Source organism: Megalops cyprinoides, chromosome 1 (assembly GCF_013368585.1).
Source record: "Megalops cyprinoides isolate fMegCyp1 chromosome 1, fMegCyp1.pri, whole genome shotgun sequence".
In the NCBI taxonomy this organism is placed as follows: domain Eukaryota; kingdom Metazoa; phylum Chordata; class Actinopteri; order Elopiformes; family Megalopidae; genus Megalops; species Megalops cyprinoides.
Window position 1 is genome coordinate 14,806,346 of NC_050583.1, and position 12,212 is coordinate 14,818,557.

At 39.8% G+C, this 12,212-nt stretch overlaps 1 protein-coding gene across 1 annotated transcript in view; it reads left to right on the top strand.

Annotated features, from left to right (window-relative positions):
• Positions 1-3,402: 3,402 nt before the first annotated feature.
• Positions 3,403-12,212, top strand: part of grin2bb (glutamate receptor, ionotropic, N-methyl D-aspartate 2B, genome duplicate b) — a 48,306-nt gene continuing 39,496 nt past the window's right edge. Inside the window, exon 1 of the mRNA XM_036524624.1 lies at positions 3,403-3,786. Coding sequence (XP_036380517.1) covers positions 3,760-3,786 — 27 coding nt within the window. The 5' untranslated portion in view covers positions 3,403-3,759. The remainder of the gene's footprint in view (positions 3,787-12,212) is intronic.

The window sequence follows — 12,212 nt, forward strand, 5'->3', positions numbered from 1 at the left end:
CTGAATGTCAGTTGTTTTGTATGAACTATATCTGTATGTCTGGCTGCTCAGTGAGCGCATACATCGAACAGTCCATATGTCAATATCATTGTCCCTCTCCTCCCACATATCTCAGATTGTTCTTTACTGCAGACAATATTCTTACATAAAGTACAGCTATGCCAGTGGCTAACATTTATTGCTTTAAATGTCGTTTCATTTAACCGAGTTCCTATGCAATTATCCACGTGTACCTGACCCATTCATCCCAGCTATGTGCACCTTCTTTATGAATGTTACGGTTCAAACAGGAGCATCTGTTTCAATCATTACATCATACTGGCATTCAAAAAAGCTATGGGCCACTTACCATTTACCATGAATTAAGGCCCTCAGGTCTTTTTAGGTTATGGCCAAGCGCCTGACTTCTTTGTCATACCTGTAAATGGTGGCATGGTGGACACGATGCATGAAATATGTGTTTGGTGTTCCAATGTGACAAATTAATCAGATCATACAGATATTGATATCCACATTTTTCCAACTTCCCCATACATTCTGTTCTCTCAACATTAGAACAGATGTAGTATAAGTTATTTATATGTATGTTAAGTTATATATATATATATATATGTATATTAATGTAGATAGTGATTTATATATTCTATATATGTTGTTTGTTATGAGTTGTATTCACATATATCTGAATTGCTTTAAATTGCTTGAATTACAGGTACAGAAAATTTTCAAGGCTTCAACTCAACATCGGCTTCAAAATGGCAGCCATTATGCGTGCTTTAATTTGATGTTTGCTTGTATAGCATAGGACTAAGGGGGTAACATGTTAACTAAAGCCCCCAGCAGTCTTGACAATCACCCAAAACCAGTTTTACACTGCTCATAAATCTGCTTATTTACTTATCAAACCTCGTAATGAACCTTCATTTGTTAACCTGGTGCTGTGACACTATTACATATGTGAGTGGTGTGAAATATAGTCATCCGTATTGATTTATTGGTAACATTTATGCTTTTAATAATTTGGTGTCATTATTTTTCTACTTCACCATGATGAATGTTAGTTGTTATCTTCAGTAATTAATTCAATAATTCAATTTATCTTCGCACAGGGAATGGACTTGATTCAAAGGTGTAAATGAAATGTATTTGCTATATGTATCTAAAGTGTATAAATGGTTTTACACATATATCATAATTTTTATACATCATATTTGCTGCACTGTATTTATCAGTATTTGTATGTGCACACTACATATGCATCTGGGTGTAAATACCTTTGTGTAAATATGAATCACTCCTTGTCTTATTATGCATGTGTGTGTATGTGTATGTTAAGTGTGTGTGTGTGTGCGTGTGTGTGTGTGTGTGTGTGATGTGCATGTAGTGTCTTTATCAATCTATAAAATATAGAAACTACAATCTGTTGCCCTGGAGAAACCTTTCATTATTAATAGATTTTTTGTTGTTATTTTCAGAAAACAATTTTTGTAATTGATTTATTTCAACCAATATTTTTAATGCTGTTATTGGTCAAATGAAAGAGCAACCGGTAGTAGTATGACTCATTTTAATGCTTCAGGCATCAATTATTATAATGTTAAGGTAATACTGTATGTAGATGTATATACACATTAAAAGATTAATTTTACAGGGCAGTAATATACAGTAATGCAAGTTGCTACATTTGAATGATTCACACCACAACCAAACCAGTTTTAGTTCATTAAAGCTTTAAAGAGTGAAAAGGAGAGAGGAGTTTTTGATCATAAATTTGGTAGAATACATAATTTATCACTTTGCCTGACTGAATTAAAATTCTTCTCACAGATTCTCTTTCTATGCTTGTTGAGAGAGAGGGAGTGAGAGAGAGAGAGAGAGAGAGAGAGAGAGAGGGAGTGAGAGAGAGAGAGAGAGAGAGAGAGAGAGAGAGAGAGAGAGAGGGAGAGAGAAGGAAACAGAAAAGACAGAGGGTGACAGAAGGATGCAATCTTTGGAGGGGATACGAAGAAGTGGAAAAAAAATGAAACAGGCACAATGTGTGGACTTTAAGCATATAATTATACAACCAATTAGCTTAAACAAAATATAGGGGAAGGACAAAGACCATGATGTGGAGTTTTTGAAACATGACATATGCAGTTAACAGCCTGTATGTTCATGTAAGCCAGCCTCAACTGTATTGTACTGCTGTCCAAGTGGTGAAGCATTTTTGTATTCTTTAGATTCAGCGTTACAAAGACAGAGTGTACTTTATAAATCAGACACCAATATAACTGGACAGATACTGTGGAAATTGAACTGAATTCAATTAGGACAGCATTAGAGCATCATTTGAGGCTGGACTTACACAGGAGTTAGGTACAATGATCTCTGGACTTCAGTGTCATTTTAACCCATCTGCAGGATGATCATCTTTAAATGTTTTCAATTCTCACCTATCCCTCCCTTCCTCTTCCTCTACAGTCTAACCAAGAACAAAATAATGGAGCCGGCAAAATGACAGACACAGCAATGTCTAAATAAAGAAGTTTGGAGGATATAAGTACAAGAAGAGAGAAGGTGTCTCTCTCTACGTCCTTCCAACAGTCGCTCACTCTCACTCTTTTCGCCAAAAGCCACTCACCGACTGGGAGCTCTGGACAAGGATAAAAGAAAAACTGAGAAAGCCACCCTTCCACATCAAGAGAAGAGAGGATTATGAGTTACACAAGGGATGAATGAAAAGACCTCCTCATCCATCCATCCATCTCTCTCTCCATCTCACTCTACCTTGGTTAGTTTCATTTGCAAAGAGATGCAAAACAAATAGTTGTACAGACATACAAGCATAAATATATTTCCATATAATAATGTTTGACTCTATGGAGAGAGTGAAATGAGCAGATAAGAAATATAGAAAACCAATCACACTTTTTGCTCTCTGTCAAAAAAGGATAAAAGCTATCAGTTAGCAACATTTTGAAATGCAAAGCTGGCACAATATTAGTAGTGAATTCAACATATTTGGTGTTCATTTTATTGTTGTTATTTTACTATTGGTATAATTACCATTGTTTGCAGATAGACACATTTTATGCACAGTTTCATTTGTGAGTAGTTATCTTATCTTTGAACAACAAAGTTGTTTTTGTCAGAAAAAGAAAGTTTTTTTGGCAGATAAGTTGTGGGTTGTTTGAAAACCTTGCTTGCTTTGTATTAGTAGCTTTATCCTTCATATACTATACGCAATAGGGAACATTAACTTTTTAGGAACTTTTTAAACATTTATAAATTATACAGTTGACCTATTTATATGATGGACATGTAAATGACTATCCTTTCACAAGCACACTTTTGGAAAAAAAAAAAAAGATTTTAATTTGTTCTTTTAGAACAAAAATATTTGTTTCCTCTGTACAGAAATTTTGTCATTCAGAATTAAATCCTTATTGCAAATACAGTCACACCATTCCCCTTAAATTTATGGAAATCTAGATTTTGTTATAACCAAGCATTTATTCAGCAATTATTTCAAGCTAAACCATAGACTTGCACATCGTTTGCACATTCGTCATACTGTTTCCAAAACAGCAACACAAAAAAAGAAAAGAAACAAAGAGCAGCCCTCTCGACACACACTTCTGCTGCTCTCTCTTCGTGGCCATCCCCTCCTCCTTTTTACTTGTGTGGCTTCATCAGTTCATCCTCCCTCTATCTGAGGCTATGAGAGGGAGAGAAGAGTCCCAGGCCACACCATCATGCCAGTTCTGAGAAGCAGGGATGAGATTTGGGCTGGCAATGTACAAGGTAAGACCCTTCGGTGGCCGTCTCTCTGTGTGATTTCAATTACTCTGACTGTCTGCGTCAACTTGACGTGAAGTCTTCTGTATGTCACCGCTCTGCATGCTGGAAACTGTGTGTGTGTGTGTGTGTGTGTGTGTGTGTGTGTGATGCATTATGTAATTTATCTCCACATCTATCTTTTTTGGCACATCTTCCTTGGTGTATATTGCTTCTGCCACTGCTGGTAGCTCAGGGGTGAAACTCTGAGATGTTATATATTTGTGCTTTTTAAAATATCATCACCATCAATTTGTTCATCCTGAATGACACTTTGATGTATATTTGCTGCGTGCTATCTTGAGCGCACTTCTCTTTCATGCTTGAATTTGAATATGAGGGACGGAATGGCAGGGAATGATGCTTTTTTCTTCTCACGTGTGATCAGAGTGCTATATACTTCTGAGGTTTTCACAATCAGTGGACTGTGTCAGAGAGTCAGCATTGACTCTGAAGAAACCTGCATGGCCTTTACTGAGTGCTGGAGTCATCCACACAGCTTTGCAAATAAGCAGTCAAAAGACCTGTGGAGCTGGAAATGTGTTGTGCTTGTGTGTGTGCGCGCGCGTGTGTGTGTGTATGTGCTAGTTGTATTTCTTGTCTGTTGTCACTAAGTGTTTAGTTGAGCCTGAGTCAGGGACAGTCAAGCTGTGTCATTAGAGCAGTGGAGGGTCCTAACAGGAAGAGCAGTGCAACTGTTCAGTTTGATTAATGCTCTGCATTTTCAGTTGAAATTTAACTTTAGATGTGTAACCACTAATCAATCTGACATACAGAAAATGGTAATATCTCAAAATGAGAACCCAGCAACGTGAACACGTACAGCGCAGTCACCCAGTCTAATTCTCAGTCAGTCAGATGAGCTATTTTTACTTTCATATCTCTGATCACTTTACCTTCTTTTTACCTTCAAACATCCCTTCTTTCCTCTCCTTGAGAATCTTGCTTCTTGACATATTTAGTCTCTTCCACCTCTCCTTCCCGCTCCTTTATGTCTCATTCATCCATTTTTCCTCATTCTCTGTCATCCCTCCTCCTGAGAACCAGTATCCTCCTCTCCCCCTCTCCTTTACCTTCTCTTACTGCTTGCTGTTTGCTTTTTATAACCCTCTCTCTGTCTGTATGTCTTTCGTCAACCTCTGTCCTCCCATGAGTTATACCTCACATCCCTCAATATGGGAGAGACACTTCTGGATTGACCAGTGTTTACATCAGAATAACTCGGCCTGTCTCTCTCTTTTTCCATCTTGTGCTCTCTCTTGCTCTCCCTACCTTATCCTTTTGACTTTGAACGTACAGTCTCTGTCCCTCTCCCTTTTCCTCCAGACACTATCAGTCAGGTGTGCATAAGTGGAGGAGGCAGGCACCAAATGAGAAAAGGGGTACTTTTATGCTGGGAATTCAATATAATGATGCAACAACAACTACTACTGTGACTAGCACTGCTGCTGCCTACTACTACTCCTTGTGCTTAAACAGGAACAAATACTACAATTATTATTTCTAATTTTACTATCAGTACATCTGATTAATAACTTTTAATATACATTTCCGCTAAGATGTACTTTGTGCCCCTGGATTTCTTATTTTATGCCCTTACTATTGAAACCTGCAATACAGGAGTGTTATCAATCAAATGGATTTATTAGTATTAAATTGTATATGCAACATTTATACTCTTGCGAGTGTTGGGAAGGCAGCAGTACAGACCTGCTGGGAACAGAACCCTGTCACTGACAGCGACAGTAGTACCACATTTATGAAACATTTAAACCTCTTAATGACTTCAGTGAGCCTGTATCAGACGTGTAGACCAAACTCTACCCTTGTGACATCACAACTCAGCTGTGTGTAGTGCCAGGTAGTCTTTCTCTCCCCTCAGCTGTGCACATCTGGGTGCTACTGCACAATCGGCAGACAGAGCTGTCCAGTCCACAGAACATCACAACTGACACGTCTTAATCTGTCACAAGCACCAGTGGGTCTTCTACCACTGTTAATACCAATGTTATGATCAGGAAGGAGAGGTAGACTCAGAGGAGCCCTGCCAAACATACTCCTACCTCCTGTCCCAAAGGCAGCGACAGTGGCAATGTTTCTACCCGTAGTTTGGGAGGCTGGGGTTTGATTCCTCTTTGTCCTGTTCTCATTCAGCCCCCCGCAATGCAAATATTTGTAGTACTATTGCTAATCAACCTCCTGTTTGGTTCTTCATGTTCTAATTTCAGTTATGCTCAATTTAAAAGTGGCCATTAAAGACTCCCAAAGCTGAAAGCTGTGCATAAACACTTTGGCAGTACTCCTGCTGTTGTCATGCCAACGAAGCACCTTTGAATTTGGATATGACAGACATGAAGTGGGATGGGGTCAGAATTAGAGATTTAAAAGAGAGAGTGGAAAATAATGTTAAAAGGAAAAAAAACAGTACAGTTAGCTGCAAAATGGGTGGACGTGGTTCATTCGTGAGACAGTGCATTGATATTAGAGAAGAGCAGAGGAGTATCTGAAGATTGCAAAAAGAGGATAGGTTTAAATGTGAAGGAGGGAACATTCATGACAGAAAAACAAAGGTAGAGTAAAAAATGAGAATGCAATAATTTAAGTGACCTCTCATAAAAGGGATCAAAAAGAGATGGCGAGGAAGACAGAGAGAGAGATGAGAGCATGTAATTATGTATGCATCCTGTTGAGGGTAAGAGAGGGATGGAAAGAGTGCAATCACACTTGTGTCTTTGGGTTTTGAGTGAGACACAGCGAGACAGGAAGGAAGAGGAAGCTTTGTGTGGATGTGGAAAGACTTTCCATGTATGGCAATGGTGTCTTTTGACTATGACAATTCTGTGTTCTGTATGTGTTTATGAATGCAGCACTGGCGAAATATAAAATGTGAAATACATCCGCTTCCTGATGTATGTGTCAGATGAGGGTGTTGCAAAGAGATCTTTGGCGTTCATACCAGTTGCAGGGTGTATTAATTATGCTTAGAAAGAGGCAAAGGCAGTCTTAAACCAACAGCGACATCAGCAGTGAAAGCAGCCATGCAATCATAAGTAGCATTACCGTGATGATCCCTCAGAGTTTCACAAAATCTGTGACATTCCCGATGTATCACGCTGCATGGCAGTTTATTGGGTGCATCCCAAACAGCTGTAAAAGAACCCAGTAAATCGAACGGATGACTCCCAACTAGTGGAAACTCAACTGGCTGCCAGATTGTCAGGACAAATTAGCATTTTAGGATCATTCAGGACAGACATATTACATCTACCCACACAGTCCCGATGGGTCTGCGTGAGAAGAACAAAATGCGCACTTCAGAGCAGTAGGACTGATTTTTTTTTTTAAATCTCCTCATGGTTTGCTAACCTTCATTGATGAATAGCAGAAAAAAACATGCAATTAGAAGTAATTCCTAGATGTTTTTCAATTACTTCTCAAACGTCGGACTTGGCAGCTCTGTTCAACCAAACTTTTTACATTATGTTGCGTAACTCCATACTGGGGTTTCAGTCAGTCCCACTGCTGTCCTTGTCAGACTAAGAAATTAATGAGTCAGATGCCTAACTACAGTGCTGTAGTATGTTTTGTTTCTATTGATGTCTCGATAAGAGAGTTGACATGGCACCCCCCCACCGCTAGCATATACATGTCATGGGTATTCCATGTGTCCCTTGCATCTCTGATTGGCTCAGGGATGCCTAAGGAGTCTTCAAGGCAGGCGCTGTCATTTCCTGTTCACTTCCAACTGCCCCTATAAATTGACTGGTCAGGCCTCAGCAACCTCGCGACCTTTAATGGTATGATTGACCAAGTGGTGAGCTTGACTTTCAAAAGCAAAACAGGCATATGAGGTGTGGGACAACACATCATTTGCTACTGAACTGTAAGTGGTTAAAATCTCATGGATCTCTTCTTTTAACTTATGTGTTCAGAATCCCGTTTAAAAAATAGAATTCGTCCCTTTCCAACAATGCATTCGACACACCTCTTTGTGCAGGCTTTTGTCAATTCTTCTCTTTGTTCTTGCAGTTCTCTTCTGACTGGCTCTCCTGTCTTTGTTCTATGCCCTCTACAAGCAATATGTACATCCAGCATTTCTCCTTACTCTCCGTATTGTCTGCGGAGATAATCATCTGCTGGTCTCTCATCTCTTCTTCCTTCCATTTCTAACTCTCATCCTTTCTCTTCTCCTTCTGCTTGGAGGTGGGGTGAACTGCCCCCCAACGTCAGTATTATGCAATCTCTTTCAATCTTTGATGTTTCCTCAAAACTCTTTGAACTCTTAAAACAATGTGTTGCCTTACCTCTCTAATTTGCTCTCTAATCTCTCTCTAACTCCTGAGTTTTTCCATCGTTCATGTTTCATTTATTACCATCGGTTTACGTGCCTCTTGAATTTTCTTTGATACCCCATATGATGTTTCCTCTGCTAACTGGTAGTGGTGTTCTATGGCGCATTTTAACACGGGTCAATTACAACAGCTTTCTTTCAATTGCGATTCAATTCTGACACATTGCGTTCCACTGTCGTCAATAATTTTAGATTTTCTAATGATGTGCTGGTGGATGCAATGGTTACAGTATTGTATGTCACCCTGCATATGGTAATCTCAAAGATGAGGAGGATGGCGATGATGATGAGGAAGATGATGACAACAACAGTAGTAATAGCAGTGTAATAACATCACTCCTAATAATCGTAATTAATAGTTGTAGTAGTGGCAATAGCAGCAGTGACAACAATATTACCCTTATTACAATCAAAATTTCTCTCAGCAGCGATGAACCTGTGTGTTTATCAGTAAATCAGAGTGCTTGTCTATGTTACAGTTGGCAGTAACTGACAACAGCTTGCTAATTAATTAACCATGACCAGAGAGAAGGGAGGAGAGGGAAAGGGGGCATTAAGGATGATAGTGCTGAATTGAGGTTTTATGGGGAAGCAGGCCCCCCTGCTGGGGGGTGCGGGGAATCAAGTCACTGCCCAAAAAGTTGCCACCTAGAAAGATGAGATAATTAAGATTCATTCTCACTGATTGACCTAGACATCTCACTGTAGTGTATGTGTGTGTGTGTGTGTGTGTGTGTGTGTCCTTAAAGAGTAAAGACACAAGAAACATGTGACTGGGACAAACAGCATGCACAGCACAGATAAACTATCAGAGAGGCTAAACAGTTTCTTGTGCAGTCATGACTGAACTGCAGATACCTTTGTGAGTGTACATGTGTGCATGTGTGTCTCAAACCATGAAGAATACATCAGGGAGAGTGACAGAGAGAGGGAAAGGAAGAGAGGGGGAGGGAGAGAGGTGAAAGACATAAGCAAACAACAAGACAGCATCGCCCACACACACACACACACACATACACACACACACACACACACACACACAGAGTGAGAGAGAGAGAGAGAACAAGAAAGAAGCAGAGTAAGGAAGGGATCAGAGGCAAGGGACGTGGAGAGGGAACATGTAATACCGCTGTTTGGTCAGTTTGTACTTCTGTTCCTCATAATGGTTTCGTAATCTCTACATCTTCCTGGTCTTCCCATTGCCCTCTCTCCCTCCCAGATATCCTCCTTCTCTCCATATTTCCTAAATACACCTCCTCCTTCCCTTCCGCTTCTCCATATCAATCTGACTTCTTTGTCCCATCTCCTGTCTCCCCTGCCCTCCTGCTCTCCTCCCCTGTCATTACCCTATGCATTCATTAAACAGAATACAGTAACAAGGAATTCTGGTGTATCTGTGATTTAAGTGAGAGATTGTGATGAACTTAACACTACTCGGAGATCAAAGCAAATTCCATCTCTGCAGGAAAACAAAACACATGGCAGTGCCATTATATATATATATATATATATATATATACACCCAATATGTGTATTTATACACACACACCTCATTTTTCTCTCTTAAAATGGCCCTTTAAAAGCACAACCTGATTGAAATTCATTGTGTGTCTGATTGAATAGAACAGCTAATGTATGTGTCTGTGGCTGAAGATTGCCAGAGTTTAGCATTCTGAAAATGAATAAGGAGAGATTAAAGAAAAAAACAAAATGGAAGGAGGAGTATTTAATGTATTACTCAGTTAGAGGGAGCATTTAAAATGCTGGTTTATATTTCCTTTTCTCTCTTTGTATTGTCATAAACATTGGGACTAAGCAATGCTTCTTACATTGTATAAAAAATGGTTACTGACCACTATTTTTCCACGACCTACAACAATTATCTGGAGACCAGCCCAAATGATTAATGATGTGATTTCCAATAGACATTTTTTCAAGATTTCATACAATGTCCTTGGCCATCTGAACATATAAAACATTATCAGAAATGTGCCATATGAATCATAGACAGGATGCAGACTGACTGGCAGGTTTCCACCCTCTTCAAAGCAGAGCTTCTGAGGCGAAGTAATCAGCCGCAATCAATTTAACTACTGACAACTGATCCCTCTTTATAGTCAGTTTAAAGCTGCTATGCAATGCCATTTGAACTGCAGTTACAAGGGCGATCTGCAGCGCTGGTCTTTGCATTGACTGATACCGGCATTTTGAAAAAAGAAATATACCATGGGAACTGAGTGTGCTTCTGTCTAAAACAGCAGGTCTGCAGAGCCAAGTAGGATTTTGAGTCATCGGAGCCCCACAAAGCCTCCGTTCTGATGTAATCAAACTCCCAACCTGCCAAGCACACAGAGAGCCATGCAGTTTTTTTAGGGTGTGCTTCAATTTTAAGACGATCGACCAACTGTCTTGAAAGGCGTGCCAAATTCTGACTACACAGTGGAGTGCCCCTTTATTTCACTTCCACGCTGATTTGATGAAGTATGTGCAGCTCATTATGAATTATATACAGTAATTAAAGTCAGTTCGTTTTAGATCAGCTGGATGGGTCTTAGGTGGTTTACAAGGAGTCTCTTTGCACATCAGTCTGTGTCTCTCTGACAGAGGGTGGTTTATTGCTAAGCCCTTTGCTGCCCCCATGGTTATAGCTAACTCTGGTGAATGTGTGTACAGACGGGTGAGTTGTTTGTTATACTCATCTGTGGTATACTGTGTTGGGTTTTCTGTAATCCTGGGGAGGTATTGAGAACCAGGTTCAGACACATGGCGTGTGCTCCACAAAGACGAAAGCTCTCACACACTCATTGGCGCTCAATCAGAGCCGTGACTCACTCACTAAAAATAAATTAAATGGAATGCTAGCACAGAACAATAGAACTTTGTCTGAATGTGCTATACTGTTAGTCTTGTTCATTCCTTTTGGTTAGCCTATGGTTATGTTTTAGTTTATAAGAACTAATTAACCCTCAAACTAGCTCTTTGTTTTGTTAAAATGACTTTCATTGACATCTGTATTGCGATTTATTTTTTCAGATTTGTTTCCAGATAAATTCTTTAGCTATATTCTACTTGTGCTGACACTACCAGACTATCTGATTCAATAAGCACCTTCTCATGAAGATGGACTGTTAAGCACATGTCATTAGCATCATTAAGGATGTCATTTCAACAGTAATAAGGGTGGCAATTAGGACAGAATTAAAAGAGATTGCGAACAGATTACACAGGTGTGTGCTGTGCATCAATACAGATTTCAGCCTCCTTGCAGTTTCACTGAATGGTTTGTGTGTGTGTGTGTGTGTGCGTGCGTGCGTGCGTGCGTGCGTGCGTGCGTGCGTGCGTGCGTGCGTGCGTGCGTGCGTGCGTGTGTGCGCACGCGTGTGTGTGCATGCGTGTATTACATGTGTGTTTGTATTTAGCCGAGAAAGTCAAGTTTTTCCAGGTTGTCTGAATCCTCATCTAATCACTAAAATGTTACGTCTTCAGTCCACTTCAGTGCAGTGCAGGTGTCTGTTCACTATCTATCAGTGTGAAAGCAGTATTGGTGTGTGCAACAAAGTGTGAAATATATCAAATATGTTTACTCCTGTGTAAAATGTATTGAGGTGTAAAGTTTATCTAGTGGATTATTCTTGTACAGTGCTATGTGTACAATATCAGTGTTTGTGATGTGTCAGTGTGTATCAGTATGTACATTGTGTCAGTGTGTATCAGTGTGTACTGTGCCAGTGTGTATCAGTGTGCAAAATGTGTCAGTGTGTATCCGTGTTTATATTGTGTCAGTGTGTATCAGCATCCATAATGTGTCACCATGTTTCAGTGTCTAAAACATATCTGTGTGTATCTCCGTGTCCATCAACACTTTATGTGGAGGCTTATTTCAATTGTTGCCATGGAAACTGAGCGCTGTTAAAGTGAAGTACAGATTCAAATGGAGCATCTCTCTCTCTCTCTCTCTCTCTCTCTCTGCCTAAGCCTTTCCCTTTCCCATCACCTTTTCCATTTCTCCATATATCTGTTGCTGTTCTTTTTGCTTTCTGTG